Genomic DNA, 23,684 nt, shown 5'->3' on the forward strand with positions numbered 1-23,684 from the left:
TTTTGGCGATTTTGAAAAGTGCTCGAATGAATTCTTTCATGCGCTTTTCCGACGTAATTTTGCGAGAGAAATCGATTGGGCGCAGTCCCAATACGCTGCGATCAACGTATCAAAAGTTACAGCCAAAAAACGAAAACCTGTGGTTTCGACATTTTTCAGCACTTGCTTTTTCCTTCGTAATTTCTCTCCTGTTGATCCCACGCTCTTCTCGTTGCGTTGTATGAGTTCCTGGGCGTCAGATTAGTCAAAAAAGGGTCATACAAATCGAATCTGAGACAAAAAGTATTTTGACGGAGAAAAGGTAAGGCCCTTTTGATTTTTGGTGAATATTTCGGCAAAAGAAAATGCTCAAATCCATTTCATCATGTACTATATATTGAAATATGGAATTCGCGTTTTTCATTCACTCTGCATTGATACCCCGTTGATTATATTCGTTTTGTCTACAACCGTCGTGGTCCTGACTTGTGGGAAAAGACTTAAGAATCGTACAGATTACAAATTCGTGTCGCTTGCTGAAACATTTATTCAAACTATGACTTTGAATTCTTGCCTAAGTACTGAATGATTCCCTCAGACCGCGAAAGGATCAGTCGCATCATCGATCGGCCAAATATCCATCGGTAACAGATGCATTCCAGCAGAGTCATGTCCCAAGTCAATCGGCTCCAACGAATTTTTGAATGTCAGATTCACACGTTTGTGTACTCAATTAATCCAGGTGGTCTATAGAACTAACAGTCGATACCTTGTAATTTCTTTGACACAGTGGATGAAAATGAACCTTTTTATTACAATATTACAAAATCTACAGTGGGTTCTATATGGCACAATCCAAATACATGAACAAACTTGCTAATACAAAATATCCGGTATACTGTGAATACGTGAAATACATCGATAAGTATACAAAGTACATTGAGTAAAAAATAAACACACTTATGTATCGATATAATTCGATATTCTAGTAGATTTATTATTACATTCACCACTTATTACTGCATGTATCTAGATAAAAATAATAAACTAAATGCATTGATTACTATTCTTGCTATACTATGAACTGCATTAGCGATTATTATCTGCCTATACATACATTATCCCACTCTATAACTACGCATAGCTGAACTGTACTTCGACTACGTCTATGATCGACATATGCTATTGTATATATATTATCCATGTATCTATTTGCAACTACAGTAAGGATTTCGTTTCATTTCTACTTAGATATGAAAACTATCTCCACAGTGTACATTATCATTCAACATCGTTATCACTCCCGTCTAATCATGGACATCCACCGAAGCATCACATCAATATAAATTGATTACATATATGAGTTTAATTATTGGAATGCTTATCATACTAATTTATCGAATTGATTCACAATTACCCAGAGACAACATTGTTATATATATTTATACGTGGTCGTACACTACTGTACTATAATATAGACTTTACCACACATGATTAGAAATGCCTAATATTGAAAGTATGAGTCACTTTATAATTAGCGAAACACTTATACGTTATACGTCGTCTTCACATAAACTAGATTAAACATTAGAAAACGTGATTATTGTGAAATTATGGTCCACATAGTTTCAAAAGTTTTATAGTCGGTGATTTCATACACATATATCGTACCTAAGTTACAGATTACTACAGAGGTGATAATTTCATTGCAAAACTCGCATGAGAAAAAAAATATCCAATAGCCTCGCAGCCTGATTCGTTAATTATGCATTTTTACACACTTCGAATACTGTAAGAGCATCAAAGTTCTAATCGCAATCAATTATTGTTAGCAAGCTATTCTAAAACAAATGAGCAAACAAATATAAATTAATGATTAATCGCAAATAAATTTTGCGAGGGTGCAAAATTATTATTATTATTATTTTTTTTTTTCAAATAACAAAGCATATCCAAACACTATCGCTTACTGCTGTGTTTCAACTTCGATGTTTCTACAATAAAACTTTTTATTATTATCCCGTTATTCTGACTATACGATTTCTAACATCTGCATAAATCCCAAGGAATATTTTATTCAACTACAACTTTCCTACAACAATTCTCTAATTTTTACCATACTCGTAACACTATTCGTACACCTATGCTTATTTATAATTTCATTCTACGAAATTAAAGCGTACATAAGGGATTTTGCACGCACAACAAAATTGATATTATGCATACGTACCAGCTGCAGTGGAATGCGATATGGAAAGAAAAACCTGTGAAAGCGTGGCGTCGTGAAAATTGTTACAACAAGAAATAACCGTTCACGTTTTTAATTGTTACCGAGCTTTTCGCCGTTTAAACCACAGTGACGGGATTCACTCTTGCGTGTAATTTTATTTTATACTGTTTAGAAATGTCGCTTAATGTCTCCGACGTCGGAGCTGAGAATAAAATCGTATCGTTGTACATGATATTAATAAAAGAATATTGTATTATTTTTCTATCATTATTCTTATCATTTTCACATTAACAAAACCAGCTTTTGGTACACATAATCAATCATCATCATCATCATCTTCATCATCATCATCATCATCATCATCATCATCATCCTCATACACAAATTGTATAGATTTATACAAATATATAAGTATATGATAAATAGTGATATACATAATAGTTTAGTTACAGTTTATACATATATTCTTTTTTTTCTGATCTTTTTGTTTTTCTTCGCCATCTTATCATTATTATCATTATTATTACTATACACGTATATTTACATCTAATTGTTGTATAGAAAATAGGTGTATGTAGATTACGCAACGTATAGAAATAGCCATGAGAATACTGTACCTACTATTCATAAATCAGTAACCAGTTGTTTAGTGCATTTGGTTGATTCAAAAAAGAGGTGCCTAACATGCAAATGGAACGTTGAAAATTTTATAACGCGAATCACAAACCTTCAATTGTTATTAGTAATTAAGGTTATATCTTTAATTTTATATGCTGAGCTTATGTATGAAAAATATAAAATAAAAATTAATCTGTAATCATATTATGCGAGAATTAATTTCCCACATCATTTTAATCCTGCAATCCTTTATCCTGATCTAAGGAAGTTTAGTATACGGTTCAAAAATTTATAATACTGTATTTTTCGGAATGACCAATAATAGCTTGTATAATAATGCGGGATCATATTTATCGTGAGTACATAAAAGGATTAGAGTATCTCCATAGTAAAGATGAAAATAATAATAATAATAATAATAACAACAACAACAACAACAGTATGAGGATATTGCATAGTGTAATAATACAACAAACGTTATACCTGGTCCCATTTCTGAATATTTTGAACCTGTTTCATTCTTTATTGTACCGTTATAACGATATTCATTAACGTAAATAAATATTGCGCACCTATATTTCATGTACTTATGCAACACTGGCGTAATAAATAAATTTTGAATACTTTAATTGCATGATTTCTGAACTATATATACACCAGTACAAGTTTTTACGACTACAAGTCAATAGATACAATCAAAAGTCAATTACTGGTGTAATTACAAGAATAAGAAAATATAGGTTCGGTTTTTCTTTTTTTTTTTATGTAGGGTGCAAAATTCAATTAACCCGTCGATAGAAAAAACATCCGTGTAATTTTTTTTTTTTTGTTCTTGTTTTTGTCCGTATTGCGTAATATGCAATAATGATAATAATAATTGGTAATCATATATACGGATTGATCACAGCTCGGCAGAAGGCGCATGTAAAATATAGATTAATATACTATACCTATATGTTATAATATTAGAATTTTAACTGTTGCTACGAGGTATTTGCTACATGTATATATTATATTTACAGTATCATATCATGAGTATACAAACGATGTATGTATTTACAGTAAATAAATACACAGCAATATTCTGTTTGATTATGTATTAAAGAGCAAAAAAAGGAAATCTCAAAAGACTGTAATCGATGGATGATAATTCGACTAGATAAAATGCATACTTTGAAAATTGATAAAAAAATAAATAAAACAAAAGGTTAATGCATAAATTTGATAGACATTTCTCGTTCCTTAATATTGGTATAAATTATAAAAGCCAATAAGTAATATACCTACTGGATCATGTATTACGTAATTATATTATTGTTATAACTATTTATGTTTATACAATAGCAGTCTTTCCATGTGTTTCTATTTTGCACCCCCTTCTTTGTCAATCTTAAAACACGTCAATAAAAATTTCATAGCGTCATCCCAAAAAGTGCGTTATTATCTATACACAGTACGTTAATAATAATTATATTTTGATACTAGACACATTTATAGAGTATAGTATACACTTAATCCTAAAAGTCCTACATAATGCGCGCGTATGGATAATAAACAAGGAAAAAAAGTAGTGCGGAAAATGAAGGAAGTCGATACGAATCAGCATGAAACATAAAACCAAGGAACTGAAAAAGAAACGAAAAAGACCAAACCATAAAACTAAATGACAAGCTAGTTTAATGCTTTGCTCGTGGTGTGCTAAAACCCATAAATAGAATTACGTTCGAGAATCACGAGATACGTAAAATTGAGGAAAATCATCAGCTAATATTTAACGAATTGTTGAAATGTTACACGCTTCGTGAAAATTGAAATTGGATCGGTTCGTACAATTTGTATATACTTAATGCAATTCGAGTATTATACGTTCATAGACATGAATAGGCAGGCATAGACAATGATTATAAATACTGCATTTCGCGTTATTCGAAATATTACGTCCTGCGCATTAAATGGCGATTATAGATACATGAGTTTTACCGCATGGTCGGTATACATATACGTTAGAATCAACGGGCAATATTAACGTATAAACAATTTATAATACAAGCATGAACTTCGCAATGGACGGAGCAAAAAGCACATTATAAAATTACATTATACAACGTCGTATTATAACGGGTGTGCGAAATGAAGCTCTTTGTCCATATTAATCGGAAACAATAATCAAGCAGACAACATAAAACGCAAAAATGCTAAAAAAAAAAGAACGAACAGTAAAATAAAAAAAGAGGATCGCAGATGTACATTCAGTCTTTGGACAAAGATTTTACAGATCACGAATTACTCTTCATCAATAAATAAATACGTGTATAATATTTAAATGCGTTGTATACGTGACGTATTATTCATGTAGAATATCTTTAATTTATTATAAGTATCTTTTACTTAATCACTTTTTCAAGTAAATTTTAAAACGATCTTAGGAAAACGAATATACGAGAAAATAAGTTAAACTAACGACTCAACGCAACGCGAAAAAACGAAACTACAATAAGAATGTATTATAGTTTTAGCGTGGATGATAATTATTTACTATGTATTTATCCGTCAGTTCGCGTCACGTCATGTCAATATACCGTAGGAACATCTATACACATTATTACGGTGATTATAAAAAAGGGAAAGCTGCAAGTATAAAAAAACTTCTTTAACGGAATTGTATATTGTATAATAAATGATATTAATAAACAGTTATCACCGCAATTTACCTATATTATTGAATATACCACACGAATAGATGATATACACCTATACGTTATATTATGTACGTACGATACAGAGGGACATTTATACCCAACGATATAGTAAAAACTATTTAATCGTATAGCAATATAAGTTACTATATAAAAGTCTTTCGGACATCTAGGCCGTTGTATTTCGCGGGATTAAAATAAGAAAAGAGAACGAAAACATAGATTTAAAATTTTTCTTGTTACAAGTTAAAATGTAGCCCCTCGACTTACTCAACGAACCCGAAGTGCATCGGATCATTCACGGGTAAAACGTTAAGAAAAAAAGAAGAAAAGCAAATTGATCTAGCACTGAAGCTAGAACGAAAATCCGTTTGGTACCTAACAAAAGCTTCCGCTAAACAGAAGTATAAAAGAAAATTGTTTTAGGTAGAGGTATGTGCAGTGATCTGACTTACCAACGACTCTTCGATGACTCTCGGTGTCGTATCTCCTCTGGTAAGGACGCGTGCAGCCTGCACGGTAGTTGGTATATCGCTGATACCTGTTATAGACAAATAATGAATACTTTCCACATCTCTTCCATAAAAATTCTATAACATCAATAATCTCGATGAATAGTTGAACGATCAATGAAATGTCTACAACTCGTAAACGTCCCGTCCATTGGGCCTGGCGACAGCTGGTCTGCAGGAAGCTGGGCTTGCGTACGAATGTATAATGTGAACCCTGAGACGAACGTCGCCGGAAGATCTGCCGGTGCCGTCACCGCGTGTCCGTCTTGAGAAGCTTACGGTGGTCTTGCAGCAGCAGTAATGAAAGAGCTTGACATAGGCGTTGCGAAAGTGCCGATCGGAGACGCAGTACAAAAGGTTGTTGAAGCACGACTTCGAGAGGGCGAACCACGCCAGGTTGTAAAACACCCTGGCGCTTACCGGGCGAACGGAACTCACGCAGAGGGTGACGCCAAAGGGTAGCCAGAATACGGCGAACATTGCGAAGCTGTACATGTTGGTCTTGGTCAGGTCGTAGTCCCAGGCGAAGGCAACCGGTGGTTTGAACGAGGCCCTCGTCGCCCGGCGCACTCGCACCACGAGGCACAAGTAGGCCAGTATCGTTATCAGAGCCGGTACTCCGACGACGATACTCGCGCCGACTGCCTGGACGAAGGCGATGCCGTTGAATCGTCGCCCGCAAAAGTCCGGCCCCAGGTCCAGGGACGATTGGAGGGCTACCGTCGTACCGGCGATAAGCCAGGCCGTCAGTATCAGGCTTGTCACGCAACTCGGTGTCAGTGCTTCGTACCTGAAATTTGATCGGCGATTTAGTAAAGGGATTATTTGTGTATAATGCGAGCATGTTTTATACGTTTTCAAATGCGTGTTTGCCGTACACAATATACCCCTTACTATGGCGGTAGAGTGAGTCTGCGAATACGCATGCGCGGAGTACTGAAATTACCACTTTTAAGTCCTAGGAGTTTTGAAAGTGGTTTTTTCTGCACTCCGCGCATGCGCTGTCGCAAGCAAATCTGACATCAGACGACCCTAACCTCAATTTCGTATATTTATCACTGAGTTTAAAAATATGTTCTGCGAAAATAAATATTAAATTACCTTTCTTCGGACAGGCAAAGACGGGCGTAATTCTCGACGGCGATGGTAGCGAGAGTGAAAACGGTAACGAGAAAACAAACGGCCTCTAAACTCCACTCGAAACGACATATACTAGGAGATTCTTGTTGACCGGCTAAAATAACAATCGCAGAAGCAGGAATAACGAGGCCAGTTACGAGAAGATCGGCAAGTGCAACGTTGACCAAGAAAGCGTTACCTGAAACAGGAAAACTCGAATTTATCAATCAACTGCAGCAGTTCTTTGCAGACATCCATAAATTCCTGCATACCTGTATAATTTGAGAATAAAAATCGGTAAGTATTGTGAGAAAAATAATTAAAATGCCTCACCCCTCTTCTTCAAATGATCCTCGACCATTACCGCCGATATCATGAAGACGTTACCGACGCTACCGACAACGGCCAGAGACGCCAGGAGCAGAAGACGGGCGACCCTCGACCAATCGGAAGACAGAGTTACTGGCGAGACGTCGTCACCACCGTCGGCTATTTCCCCCCTCGTATTTTCAACCACAATACCGGTACCCAGTGCAACAATACCGGCAATCGCAGTGCTCATTCCAGCCGTGCTTACCGTGGTGACGTTCATCTTAAAAAAACAAAGATGCAATTAAAACAGAGACCCTAAAGTGTGGACGGGGCTATTCGGGCAATATGGCGTCGACGTAAACGATCAGCTGATCGGATTAGACTAATTGTGCCAATATCAGAGCGCGGAGGACCGCCTACCAACTGCCAGACTTTCATTTTGTTTGATTAGGTTGAAACAGGATGATACAGAGAGTAGAAAGCTACTTTTATAATCGAATATAACTCGATTTGAGTGATGATTATGTGCCGAAAAATGGCATGTTACACTACTTTGGATCCTGTGAATCACATTACGATGAATAAAACAGAACAAGAGATTGAATTTTACTCTGGCTTTAATAAGCTTTTCCAAGCAATATCAAATTGCCAGGACGATTTCGGTATTCGATGATTAGCCATCATGATGTGAACATTCCTGATACGCGAAAAGCATTTCAATTGACACAGGCACGTGTCACGTATGTACATACACACGCAAATGCTCATACGTATGCAGAAACTGGGCCAACGTTCATTATTTATCAATAGGAGAATGGGTGGACGACTGCCAAGAACGACAGGTTCGATTACAGTATGGAATTCACACTTGTTGCTTTGCCGATATACACATATATATGAGCTTTATACGTATCTACTAGATATGTACTGCTCTATATCTGTATTCATGTATACGTAATACCCGCATAACACATGCGCGGATCGTCGAAATAATGTAAGAGAACTAACGATGAATAAATTCGTCGACATTTGCGAATGAAATTGAGTATTTCTCTATTTATCCGTCATAAAGAGGAAAAAATAAAATGCTGATATTTAATTTCACCACTTTTTTTAATATCAATCTTTTATGCGTACAACCTGTACTTGAGTCGGTATTTGAATTGGTTATAAAAATAGTGGACGTAACTCTGATGCAAATGACGAGATGTACAATAATTCATTGTATTAAACAGCGTCACATAAGTTTGACAATGTAGTGACTCAGTATGAATCTAGAAGTAAAACTATAAAGATAAGTAATCGGTGCAATTTATTATGTTGGGCATGATATTCAAGAAAGCTCGTATTTTATTGCATCGCCGATAACGGTGCACGCTGCATAGAATATATAATATACCTATATATATATAAGTATGAGAGTTGAGATATTAAACTTTTTCTCATAATGTCCTCGCGGTATTAAGACCAAGGATATATATATTCATAACGTATGTATCGTACACCCAACAGGCGATATTAAATATCGCTTCTACGGGTTTATCAGAAATTGTAACGGTCAGCGACGAAACACTGATAAAAGAAATTCCCAGAGTAAAGAAAATTTTGCAAAAAAGAATTGACGCTGTTTCAATATTGCGCATTTTACCATCGTCTAGTTGGCACGGAATTCTGCATTCCTGCGCATCGATTGAATTCGAAATTCTAAAATCGATGAAGTTTATGTCGCATAATAACCCCCCAGGGTTATGCAAACAGCGTCCATACCCTTCTACAGAGCCATAAACCATACTGCAGACGTACGTAAAACATTATATATCGGCCACGTGTACATAACATACATAGATGGTCATATGTACAAGCAAATTACGAACACAAGCATAAGGTATATTCACTGGCACACGATCAAATTGACCTTCAAGAATATGAATATGACCGTTTAATGCTTACACATTGTCTAATCCGTCGCCCCTGCAAAATGCCAGTTTTCCACGTGATTTACTCGCTAATTTATACGTGTATTATACATGCATAATTACGCAGCGATGCGTATCAGTGTGTAAATTATACACGCGTCGCCCTGCCTCACTAAAAATTTTCATGTGGTAATTCACAAAATGTTTTGAAAGAATTCAGCATATAATTTATTATATGATTTATCTTGGAAATTCGTTAAAATATGTAAGCAATCACGTAATAAATTAAAAATCACGTATCATCAGATATATTAGATCAAAAACCATATATAGTCAATTATATAGTCAACTAATTTATAATGTGATTTCTTAGATGTTTTATCGAATTTCAAAGATCAACCATGTGATAAATTACACGCTGAATCCTTTGACAAAAATTTCATGATTCAACACATGAACATGTATTCAGTAGCGTGCTTTAATGGATTGGAATGAACTATAGTCTATGGATTCAAAAAAATAACAGTTTCTTTTTTTCTAATCAGTACAATTAAAGCCAGAGGTATAAATTTAACGTTACAGAAAATACAAGGATCAAAATGCGTATCGGGCAATTTTCTGTTCGAGAGAGCAACGAAAAACGAAAACGATGTTCCCGTCAAACTGACGAGCATATCAAATCTTGTGGGCGTGAGAGGCTCGTTACCCTCATTAGCGTCTTTGCCGTTTGTATGTATACATATATATAACACGTATATATATATATGTATGTATGTATAAACTAATGAGGAGGAGCGGCGCGAGTCTTGCCGACATTAATGGGTTTAACGACGTTACCCGCAATCACAACCGGCCCGTAAATTGAAACCGTTGCACCCTAAACGTGTGATAAATTTATCATCACGAAAATGAAAAATGTCGGAATGTAAGTTATCATGGAAATTTTCGTAATAAATTATTCTCCGCTCGTTGCGTAATCAACGAAGCCCTACGAGTTAGCAAGAAATTGCTGTATTCGCTGTAACTTCTGACTCAATAGAGAATTTAGGCTAACGTATTATACAACATTTTAGTGGTTCAACATTACATGACTCGGTATTACGTACACCCTCTGTAATATCACGGTGGCATCTGCGACGCGTATTTAAAGGTAAATTTTTCGCACGTGTTGCATGCTGAAACATAACGTTGAAAAGTTTGAAGCACCGACCCTGCCAATTACGCATCTGATACATAATTGTGTAATTCGTTACACCGAGTCATTCTATGGGCGTGCCGCGTGTGTAATTCAACTTACATTAGGGGGAGTCCTCCATTTATACAATTCAGGGCCCATGTTTTAAGAAACCGCCTACGATTATGCAATTCTTCTCGTAGCTTTTACCGAAATTCATCTGCATTTATGCAAATCAGGGCATGTTCTACAGTAATGTATTCCCGGTTGACCAAATGCAGGCGGATTAGGATAAAGTGCATCCTGAATTGCGTAAATGCAGGCGTATTTATCGTACACTGAAGCGGGTATAACGCATAAATATAAGCGTATTTATAATCTTACACTGAATCGGATATGACGCAGTTTTACAGAATTATCCGGTCATATGTTAGACGCATAATATCGAGGTAGGCATGAAACAACATTAACGATAATAGGAATAATATGGATTCACCCTCACACTCAAACCTTGCCCAGACTGCCTGTGGCTTATTCATTATACCTGAAATTCCCAATCTACGCAAAAATAATACTCATTCACGAATTCTACACAATTTCGCAATTAAACTCGTTGCGATAACCGACACGATTCGTTGGGTGATATTTTTTTCCGTCTGTTCTCTGTTGGATGCTTCAACTGTGTTAAATAACCAGGAGTATTGTCTGAGCAATTAATCTCGACATTGTTTTACCTTTTCGGTAAAATTAAATTTTCCTATCGTGATCATTGCTTAGCAAGGTGACACACATTAACGCAATTAACGTTAGGTAGACGTTGAAAAACATTCACGTTAATACTATTTTTTCCCTTAGGAATATTCATTTGTCAGCGTATATGAAAGCCCCCAGCGGTTTTGTATTTTCTTCTCTTTGTGTACGAGTCAATTGTAAAGGTGTACAAGCAGGTTTGCACTCGAACCTCGAAGCATTAACCTAGATTTTTGTCGGAGGTAATAATTAAAAAATGTGTTATACGTATATACACGCATATGCATAATATTATGGGGACAATAATCCTTGCGTGTAGATCTTGGCATAAGGAAGTTTGATTAAATACACGCGTTTTCTTTGAAAGTGATTGTGGAAAATTCCTCGATTTATTAAAAAATTATTCAGGACTTTCTATACATGTAACTTAATCACCTGCTTAAAATCCTTTTCATTCGACTTTCTTTCATGCAATTCTGACAGTAAACTCGGAATTTTCTGCGAAGGGTTGATTGCAATGATCATATAATGGGACCGTATTGCAGCGATTGTAGAAGAAATGAATTCCAATCACGGTATATTGCATGTAATATATATCGTGCGTTATGGATGTTACACACATACTGTAGAAAATACCTACGTTATGGAGAGAGAGTTTCCCGCGTATTGATCATCACACCGTCAGATGCGCGGAGAGGATTTCACCGGCATGAGAGAGGGAGAGAAAGAACTAGAGTAGTGTTTCATAGCTGTGGTTATCCCGGTCCCAAATACATTATCCCTCATATATGAGCTGGCGCGTAAAACAGGTAGGTTATACGAGTCTGGCTCGGGACAAGGAACGACCAAAGTAAAATTGATATTGAGCCACTGATTACGGCGCTTTTATCGGCTCGTATTATACACAACCTTGTACTAACCTCAAACCTGTCCGTAAAAAACGCTCGGCGAAATACGAAGTACGGTTAATGCGATTCTTATTGCTAAAAGCTCCATTGTTTCACAGGGAACATGGATTATTAAAATGCAATGAATGCTGCTGAAGGTTATGATGACGATGATGATGATGATGATTGATGTGACGAGAGGGGGAGAGAAAAAGAGAGAGAGAGAGAGAGAGAGAGAGAGACAGAGAGAGCGAGAGAGACATAGATAGATAGATATTTAGATAGATAGATAGATAGATAGATAGACAAATATATAGATAGATAGATGGCGATAGAGATTGATTGATTGATCGATTGTGTATTTGCTTATGCCCTGGTTATACCTTGAGACAATACGTTCATGGCTGTGTTTGAAAATCCAAAGTAAAACAAGGAATATCAAGAGCAAAATAATATAGTCTATAAAATAACGTATAATAATACAATACAATAGAACAATGTTGAATAGTGATAAAATTGTGACTGAGCATGATTTTAAGCATAGGAACCGTCCCTTAAAAAAGAGATGGGCAAATAATTTAGTGTTTAATGAGTTAAGGATCAGCATTGATGGTATTTACAAGCCAAGTAAAAGAAAGAATGACAAGTTAAAATGATGAGAGAGAGAGAGAGAGAGAGAGAGAGCTAACATAGCGGTATTATAAAAACCGGAAACTCTTACGGCAATCTCTCGATTGCGGAGAAACTCGATTCGATATCCTGCAATTCATGTATTAACGATTTCCTATCCGACGTATATATGTACTCACTCCTACACGCCATACGCCTACAGCTTTATAGGTATATAGGTATGAGGTAAAATATCGCGGGCTCCGGAAGGCTGTTCGTTTCGCGGGTTCGATTCAACTCTAGCAAAATCGGGAACGATAAATCCGCGTTATTCCTTCAGACGAACAAAAAGGAATAGCAGTCTCTCTCTCTCTCTCTCTCTCTCTCTCTCTATCGCTCTCTCCGCCGCAGAAAAGTCGTCCTAGTCTCTAAGGACTCTGACGTGAATCGACCATGCAAGACACGTGGACGTTGACCGCGGAGCATTGCCCTCGTATCTGTCATAATATATAATAAGTGTAGGAGCTTCTTCGTTTTGAATAATCGACGTTAGGCTGAACAAGTATGAATTAATAATCGTGGACAATTGAAGCTACGAATATTCGAAACCCTTTTTTTATTTTTCCACCTTTTCGAAAAGATCAACGAAATGTCATTTTTTTACACAACTTTGTTACTCAGAACTTGAGGTTGATATTAAATTAAAGATCTAAAATAATACCAAGATACAAAATGGCTATGGAATCATTTTGAAGATTAAATTGAAAAAGAAAAAAGAAATTTGAAGTATCATAGAAATGTTTGAATAACTGTAACTCAAAAACCGTTGCATGCATGAATAGGAACAAGAAATATTAATTTAGCCTCCTGTAGGCTTTACTATCATAGAATGATACCGATACGCACGAACAATTTTGCCGAGATTTCATTTGCACGTATAAAAATATATCATATTTTCATCACAACTGTTATACCCAGATCGAGTAAAACGAAAACACCGAGCTTCTCTTTCTCCCTTCCACGGAATTGATTTTCAAGATTGGTAAATTCAATCTCCGATATCCTTTTACACGATATAATGCTGTTATACGTGCAGGGAGCGATATAACACACGATAAAACACTGGTAGTGAGATAGACAGAATAGAAACAATATAAAGCGTAGATAATCCAGGGTGGCTCAACCCCTGGAGGGATTGAGAAAATCAAAGTTAAGTTTCTCTTGCCAGGAATTGGGTATCAATCCGATTGATTCGTACAGAGTAAGCCTGACGCAGCTACGTGGGAGTTGTTGGAGGTTTATGGGGATCCCCCGTAGCGCGTCTAGTCGTTCCTTAGATTATTCGGGGTTTGTTAAGGGTGTAATTACTCCAATGAAACGACAGCGTCCTCGATGCGTACCCACGCACGCATATTGATGACGTTACATAAGTTTATATAATCTGCAACATCATTATTTCCACATATGTATATCATGCCTATTTACTGAGACACCAAAATCGATTCGACATTGAGTCGTCCATCGCCTGCACGCAGTTAAAATATTACATAGTAAAATCTATTCATACTTAATAAATCTGCATAAATTGTATCCACGAATTATAGATATACTAAAAAGAAGATTTATCGTTGCCTCGATTCTCGTGAATTAGAAAAGGCAATTTTTCCCTCGTCGGAAAATATAAAATATTACTCTCGCGATACGAATGATATATAAGGTATTTTACTCGAAAATTTGGCTATAGCATGATAACAGTGAGTTTCCGTATCTGCGGAACGATGCAGTTATATGTGATCCGTGCATCTTGCAATTGATCTCGGTTAAAATATTGTTATTTCATAAGAATAAGCAGAAAAAGAAGGGATTGGCCGCAACGCTGGGATTTAATAATAAACTCTCGACCTATAATTAAATTCCTGTCGTGTATACATACTTATATACATCTATTTATTATATATATATGTATATATATGTATATATATGTATATTATATATACATATATACATCCAGCGCAAACTTGTCTATTCAACGATTTTCTCGAGTCGAAGATCTAATTACATTCCATCCTCTTCTCTTCTCTTTCCTTCTTTTCTTTTCTTCTTCTGCTTATTCAATTCAAATTGCAGCAAAGCGTCAGCTGTTTTTGAGTATATAGGTTTACATAGGTATATGTATAAATAGGTATACTTGTATTTGAGTGGTAAATATGTATAGGTACATATATCTGCTGATGATTTTCAATCTCAGGTATTACATACCGTAGAAAATCTACAGGTATATCTTTATGTCTTTAATACAAATCAGTCTCCACGAGACAAGGGGGTTGGAAGAAAGAAAAACAAAAAATAAGAAGAATAAGAAGAAAGAGGAAAAAGAAAACTACATGAAAACCCACGTATACAATGTACATGTACCATATACATAGGTATACCGTACTTTACATACAGGTGGGTTGCGGTTTAAAAGATCTGAGTGAATATCGACGAACGACGTGCGAAATATGATTTTACACCAGGGTGGTTCGTACCGCGAAGCGGAAGGGTGAATCAGACGAGAGAGAGAGAGAGAGAGAGAGAGAAGCAATTTTACGCTATGACGCTTCCAGTTTCTTAAAATTATATCCGCATCCCCTTTCTCCACGTCGGAGACGACGTTGACGACGACGAGATGACCAGGTCGTAGAAATAATTCAAGTTTCTCATTCAATTTCCTCCGGATGCACTTTATTCACACATCATTTTACCTAGAAATTGTTAGATCTCTCTCTTTTTCTCCATTATTATTATTATTATTGTTGTTGTTGTTGTTAAGCACATAATGTACGTTAAAATCTTTATTTTAATCAAATAAGTATCTATTTTTATATACGATTATGTTTGCTTACGCTTTTGCCGTCCATAAACGTAAAGCAAATTCGCCCGCATTTATACAATTCAAATTACATCTTGCTGAAATTCGCCTGAAGATATGCAATTTCAGATTAAATACCGGTTGCTTCCAAGTAAACACCACGGCATATGGGGTTGCCTATCACTAGGGAGAACAAATATCGGTAAGACAGATCTACCGCATCGTAATCACTTTCGTCAGGTCAAGGCATGTAATCATTTTCACGAGACCGCAGAATGCGATCACTGAATGCGCCAGCATAGGTTTTAAACGGTGAAATAACTGCTTGGACAAATTCACACAACCTGACGACAAGAGCAACTCCAGCTCAGTCGCGAGGACTTTAAACGCACTATATACCTACTGATAACTCGTACCGATATTTGTTCCCATCAGTGGTAGTCAAACAAACACACTCCGGCCTTTACTTGGCAGCACCGTGTATAGGTTATTTAAAAATGCGCCTACATTCTGACAACTGGGGGTACATTTAGGTGAAACGTGCCGTGAATTGGGTATTTGCATGATTTTTATATTTCTTAACTTTTGATGTTTTTCGATTCTATAAATTTTTTTAGAATTTTTGAAAAAAAAATATCTTGTTTTTGTTTATAAGTATTTAAATAATTTAATAAATAAAAAAAAGGTAATATTTAAATGAATAAGTAGCTCCATCTCGCGTATGTGACGTCACAATGCTGAATTTTTTTGAAATTTTTAGCGCCAAGTTCTCCTGTAAGCACGCCGTACGTGTAATCAGCTGTTTCTCTGTGTTGTGATTGATGAAAAGAACGTCTGATAGTGCTGTTTATTATAAACTAAAGTTATTAAATTATTTAATATGTCATTAAAAAACGATTTTTGTTGGTGTATAGTACCAACTTGTGAAAATACTCAAACTAATGCTTGCTTAACATTCTTAGTATAATAACATTGACGTGATCATAACCTCCACACAATTATCCGTGTGAGTTAAAAAAAAAAAAACACCACACAAAAATTGATTTCTATTTTAATTATTTTCACCGAAGTCTGACATTAATTATACAATGTATCAAACTTAAAGTTTAAAAAACTTACTTAAAATTTTTTTAGCGCTAGAAAATATTGTACATTACTCTTTGTGGATTCAAATAAACGCGCCGGTAGCAGCACAATGACGTCAAACCAATCACATTCCGTTTTATGTCACGTGACTTTTATGTGATTTAGGACCACTTTTATTTATTAAATTATTTAAATATTTATAAACAAAAACAAAATATTTTTTTTTCAAAAATTCTAAAAAAATTTATAGAATCGAAAAACATCAAAAGTTAAGAAATATAAAAATCATGCAAATACCCAATTGCAAAAATGCCAGCGGATTGACTCTACCTTAAATCGCTCGTGTAACATTTCCACAAAATAACCGGGCATATGTGAAAGAAGATTTTCGAACGATTGAGTTTCATCATAAGGGTTGAGAAGAAAAAAAATCAAAAAGAAAAAAAACTATTCAACTTGTGACGTATACTTGACAGCGGGAATTGTTCGGCGTCTCCGAATGAAAAAATCTTGAGACGCGCGGGAACGTCGCTGTGGAAATTCATTCGAAATACTTATATACATATGTAGGTATACACGTGAAGGCGCTGCATAGTCTCGTCACCCTCGCGACGAGGATGAGGTACGTTTGGGAATTTTAAACCCGAGTGCTCTGCCGGTGATGTAAGACCGTCCGGATAGAGAGACCTCTTATCACCGTCTCTACCATACAAGGCTGTACAATAGGGGCAAGGGTTATAAATGCACAAGGACGACGTGCCTCAACGAAATTAAAACTCCCCGAGAGATGAAAATAGCAATATTGCGCCCCCGCTTCACAGTCCTGCGGAAACATTAATATTAGATATACCTGAAAGTGTGTTATGCGTTAAAAAAAATGCGAGGTAATTTTTTTTTAAATCTATCAATTTTCAGGATTTTATTGTCACATCTATCCCAACTTCCAATATACCCAACACCCTCGGGAAAATACTACCAAACTTCTTCATCGTGTCTGCGACTGTTGTATCAATGCAAAACTTTGCCCTCGTAGTAGACAAGTAACGTTTCGCTGTTCTGATCATCTTATGCCGTTAATATCTCGTAAATAACCTATTTCCTGCAACAGCACGGAAGGAAGCTGTCATATAACAGCTGCTACCGCTGAATAGTTGTTGCGAGCAAGTTACAATTTTCACACCTTCTTTATCATGTACTAATTTAATATTTATAGCCCGTATTTTTCACTGTTAAATGTTATGAAACTATTTCAATTTAATGTTATAAACAAAAGAAATTTTTCCAAGTGTTATAATTTTTTACTTACAACTTGTATAATTGAAGGCAATACAAAAATTAACAATTTTCAATAATCACTGCACACGGTCAAGATCTTCAGTTGTAAGAAAAAGTAAAATGGTGTGTAAAAAAAATGATATCAAAAAAAAAAAAAAAATTAAACACCGAGAAAAATATCACCGTAATAATCCGATCCACGTGTCTCGACGACCCGGAAAAAATAGCGTCGCCCCCATTTATATCGCGCGATTCAAATCACCCATCTTTTCACACATATACCCCTACGTATAAAATCTATGCCCATGTATTTGATACCTCGCGACATATCGCGATAAGACATAATGAATCGAAGCTGGAAAGCGTTCAAGTTGGAAAGAAGGAGAGGGAAAAAAAAGGTAGGTAAAAAAAAAAAAATATATCAAACAACAAACAACGCGGTAAAACTTATGCACGATGGTGTATAATCCGTGTGCATATGCGTGCAGATTCACTCGTACGTGTGCATAGACGTAGGTATAACGGAGTTTGTCGATCGTGCTAACAGGTAGGTCCTCCACCGCGCCCAACGCGAGTCGCGGTGGGAAGCTGTATCGATTGAAAGCTTCGCCGGGGACTACGGCCTGCCTGACTCAGCCTCTACTTCTACTACTGCCACCGCACCCTTCTCTCTCTATCTCTCTCTCTCTCTCTCTCTCTCGCCTCACTTATAATATTATACCTACGCGGGTGTAACAACACAACATGGTACCGAGTTGTCTCGAAACTTCGAACCCCAATATACACAAAGCTACGTCACACGGTACGGAAAGAAAGTCAAAAGATTAAAAAAATATTGATGGGAAATTTAAGGTTGGGTAAATCCGCCTGCATGTATGCAACTTAAGGTACACGATTTAACAATCGTCATTTGTTTCGTGGGACGTCAATGTGATTGATGGAAGCGAGAAATATTGGGCCAATTGTGAGAAATGAAGAAATGTCGATATCGATGGGTAAAGTGAATACCTTGAAACAGAAAGTTAAAACAATAAAAAAAAAAATATTTGTAATACTGCGTGTAACGAGAGAATTCGTAGAAATGTATGATGGGAAATTTTACGGTGAGTAAATCAGCCTGTACTTATGCAATTTAGGGTACACGATTTACCGATCGTCATTTGTTTCGTGGTAAATCAATTATACGGTTGGAGGAAGTGTGAATATGCGGCCAATTATGAAGAATTGGGAAATATCGATATCCACGGTTAAAGTAAATACCCTGGATCAGAAAGTTAAAACAATGAAAGAAATATATGTATAATACTGCGTGTAACGGGAGAATTCGTAGAAATTGACGGTGGAAAATTTGACGGTGGGTAAATCCGCCTGTGCTTATGCAATTTAGGGTACGCAATTTACCGATCGACATTTGTTTCGTGGTAAATCAATTATATGGTTGGAGGAAGTAATGAATATTCGACGAATTGTGAGAAATGAAGAAATATCGATATCGACGAGAAAAGTGAATGCCCTGATTAATTGCATAAATGCAAGCGGATTTATCGAATGTTGAATTGCTCGCCACACATTTCCACGAACTCTCCCGATATATACAAATTTTATATACATTTGTTACCTTGTTTTTTTTTTCCTTGTTCTCTGTCAAGTTCCTTTCATTGTTTTTGTTTTTCCTAGTAATAACGGATTGAGGTTTATCAATCGCTGAAAAGATTCGCACTTGTTCATAATGTATTAATGATCGTGAAAATCGTTGATGAAGTAACTACGCACAACAAATAATCTTAATATATTCATATAACACACGTACGAGTCTGGAAATTGGAATGCGCGCGCGTCCATGGTTTTCTTTCCCTAGTAGCCTCTAGGCAATGTATACGTGCCAAGGGTAAAGAAAAGGGTATAGATATGAGATTGGGTGAAAATAAGACGCGGGGAGAAAGGAGAATAAAAAGAGTAACTTGGAACCGCACTTTCGAATCACGAAACTCCGTCATCGTCCCCCAATCTTCGTATATATAATATATACATAGATAAGTGGGATACATGAATTATTATATGAATGTATACACACGCTTGGAATTTAAAACAGGTCTGTTGTCAAGATTATATGCATAAATCATTTATATCTAATACATTTTTTCTAACTGAATCAAATTCTAGGCATACACGTAACATGATATAGATATTTTATTACTGCTTATTATAGGACAAAAAAAATATGATTTCAACATTTCGTTGAACTTTTTTGTGCACTCTAATTTTTCCCCTTGCTTTTTTTTCCTTCTTTCATTTCTTTTTTTTTTCTTGTACATACGTCAATTTCCACAACGTAACTGTGAATTTTAAACCGTTTCCGTGAAATGCATTCAAGTCGAAAAGACAATCGTTTGCATGAATTGAGGGAAAAAAGAAGAAGCTCGAGATAACAAAGGAAAAAAGCCTGCACCCTCTTTCGCCGCGAGGAAAACGCCGGTTATTCAGCATAGTCTAGCCACCGATGTCGGCGTTTCTATATGTAGTTAGCGACTCGTCGGCGACACCGGCTGACTAAAGCGGATTACTACTACTTGTTCGTTTACTGAGCGTTCTGTTCTTACAATACAGATGCTCTCTTACAATTAATAATAATAATAATAATAATAATAATAATAATGGCAGTAATGATAATAACTGTGTATTGCAAATCGTGACTTCCGTTACTGATTGTCAGATTTTCATTCGACACGATTCAATTTTTACTGTCTTTTATCGTTAGTTTAATTTTGTTCGTTCGTTTCTCCTCGCTTGTATTATCCGTTAAGAAAAATACATACATATACATGATATATTCTTCTTCGATCCATCCTTATCTCAGTTTCATTCACCGAGTTGGAGTACAGCTTAAAAGGTTCGCCAATTTAGGAGAGTGGCACGGATTGAATTATACATTGAACAGAAGTTTGCTAACACTCTATGGTACCTGTGTACAATACAAACACCGTGCAATTATATTCACGCTGCACGCGCTGCCATGCGTTCAGTTTATTCTTATTTTATTTTATTCTCTTAATATCATCGATTCACCCACATACTCATTCCTTTTGCAGTAGTTACTAAGAAATTATAGTAAAAAAAATGAATAAATTGTTCTTAATCTTAAAAACATACCTTCATATACGCATTTTTATGCGTATTTTCCATACGCAAAGTACCCGTTTCTATGATGGTCGAGTGACGGAGTAATGAAAAAACCACTTGTAAGTTGTAGGAGTGTTGAAAGTGGTCTTCTCTGTACTCCGCGCATGCGCTGTCGCGAACAAATCTGACATGACGCGACCCTAACCTCAATTTCGTGTTTCGTGAAAAACCGCGGAACGTACTCATGTTATATAAACAATCTCGTTCAACAAAGAGGCAACGGTCTTTTCGCCTCGCGCATTTTCAATATTCGTTTTCGGCTCCCCTACGACTCATATTGCAAACTTACGCTTGGCCCGAAAAGACCGAGTCTCCCTCCTGGTTACACAATAAACTATTTCAGGTGATTGCAACATTATATTGTCTCTTTATTCAGCTCATTATTACTATAATTTTCTCATAATACGGCATCACGCATGATGTGGAACCCAAGCCATCGAGTATGTATATATATATTCTATAGTCCATGTCTGGTTGATTGATTGCTTCTGCATCGGTTACGAGGTCGCGAGTTTCCAGAGAGGTCGTCGTCTTTTCGCGCGACGGCAGACGGTGAACGGACGAAGCTATAATTTCGTATTTCCAATATGTATGTACCTACTTGTAGATTGCCTGTTCGGTTTAGCACAGCTTGCCCAAGGATTATTGAATAATTTAATATTCACAATAAAATGTAGGCGGATTTTGTTAAAATGTGCCGTAAATTGCATAATTGCAGGCGGATTTGAAAGTTACATATCCGTATTGCATAAATGCAGGCGGATTTTGTTAAAATGTATCCAAATTGCATACTTGCAGGTGGATTACGTTAATGCATATCCTAAATTGCATAAATGCAGGGGGATTTCGATAACTTGTATCTGAATTTCATAAATATTGGCGAATGTATCCTATATTAGATTGCCCATTTCACACTTTGACAAAATGACCCGCTACATGTACAAACACACCTGCGAAAGCTTTCGGCTTCTCGCCGAACTTAACACCGTATAGAATGAGCTTTATTCAGATTATCCCTGCGACATGGCATGCGTGCGCAATATATACCGTGTAACATGCAAACTCCATTTCCTTGTAGTGTAGGTTGATTGTAAGTAAATTGAAAGCGCAGCGGGATATCGAAAATTAACTTACGTTGTTGAATTCCTCAATCAAATGTAAAAATTTCTTTTACACACTCTGACTATGCTGGTATTTTTATTTTCTTTTTCTCCTCTCCGTCTGATTTCTTGTTTGTTCCATTCTTACTTTAGAATGATATCAAAAACACAAGAAAAAAGTGATCGGATCAAGAAAGTTGTTTCCAATAAACCGAAATAACAAAACAGAAAAAGGAATCAGTAAAATCGATATACCTATGTATATACCCTAATATTTTGTGTCTTTAGGTATGTACCGTGTAAATTTATGTGTAATAAATTTGGAGGACAACTTGCAGCGATCGCATATAACTTTACTTGAAATAGCATAATTTGCTTTTGCACGCTACGGTTTTATTGCTACGATCTGTATTGAAAACAAAACGGTTTGTATATACACAAATATAATATAGCTATATAACGTGAAAAAACGTGAAATATTTATAAAAACAGCGTAGAAGTTGTTGTGTTTACAGGAAATTGCATGTGCTGGAAATAACAAACTTCTATAAACCCCGTGCGTATTCGAACAATATAAAATTTCAGCCGAAATGATCAGCTGATTTCTCACCTCGGCGCCATGTTGATTTCCGGAGTTCAAATACGAAGAAATTGTCTGCCGTTGAATCGAATTGACGTATGCGAAAAAATATATTTTTATCTTACGCAGAATCCATTCTCTACATTCATCCGGAATGAATCAACCTACAAAAACTGTAACATTAATATTTGATTGCGTCAAGTGCAGTCTAACGTGGAAATTTTTTTGCCTCGAATTCATAATATCATAATCAAATATTTATACCTGTTATCGTCACACGGACTTTAACACTGCATAAAATTTGCAGAACACGCAAACTTATGAAATACAAAAAAAATGTTATATCGAACATAGAATTGCTGTATGCTGAGATGTATATTATATATATATATATATATATATATATAATAAAAAATAAAAAACAGAGTATATAATTATAGACGTACAGGTTCTAAGCCTAGTCAATGTCGCGCATTCATAATATATAATCGTGTTGTTAACGTGTTTTTTTATTCACTTTCTCCTCATACCTAACTGGCAATTTTCCAACTCAAATTTATCCGCACGTGCCACCGCACGTGTTTCAATTACATATAAAACAGATATGCATATGTTTATATTCACGATGTATACATATATATACACGTCACCTCGTCGCTGCTGCAGTGAATGTTTCAATAACTCTTTAAACTGTAGGTGCATTCGCTGTTATAAATGCAAATAATATTTTAGTTCCAGCTATCGTAGATTCCGGATACAAAAAAAAATACGCTGAGAATTTAATGTTAAATTCGAAAATATCGCGATGTA

General features: G+C 36.0%; 1 protein-coding gene across 3 annotated transcripts in view; it reads right to left on the reverse strand.

Annotated features, from left to right (window-relative positions):
* Positions 1-761: 761 nt before the first annotated feature.
* Positions 762-23,684, reverse strand: part of LOC124212399 (melatonin receptor type 1B-A) — a 48,854-nt gene continuing 25,931 nt past the window's right edge. For all 3 annotated transcript variants that reach the window (XM_046612353.2, XM_046612355.2, XM_046612356.2), the window contains 3 exons: positions 7,488-7,746; positions 7,137-7,353; positions 762-6,825 (listed from right to left, as the gene is read on the reverse strand). In XM_046612353.2, coding sequence (XP_046468309.1) covers positions 6,162-6,825; positions 7,137-7,353; positions 7,488-7,746 — 1,140 coding nt within the window. In that variant the 3' untranslated portion in view covers positions 762-6,161. The remainder of the gene's footprint in view (positions 6,826-7,136; positions 7,354-7,487; positions 7,747-23,684) is intronic.

Source organism: Neodiprion pinetum, chromosome 2 (assembly GCF_021155775.2).
Source record: "Neodiprion pinetum isolate iyNeoPine1 chromosome 2, iyNeoPine1.2, whole genome shotgun sequence".
NCBI classification, from domain to species: domain Eukaryota; kingdom Metazoa; phylum Arthropoda; class Insecta; order Hymenoptera; family Diprionidae; genus Neodiprion; species Neodiprion pinetum.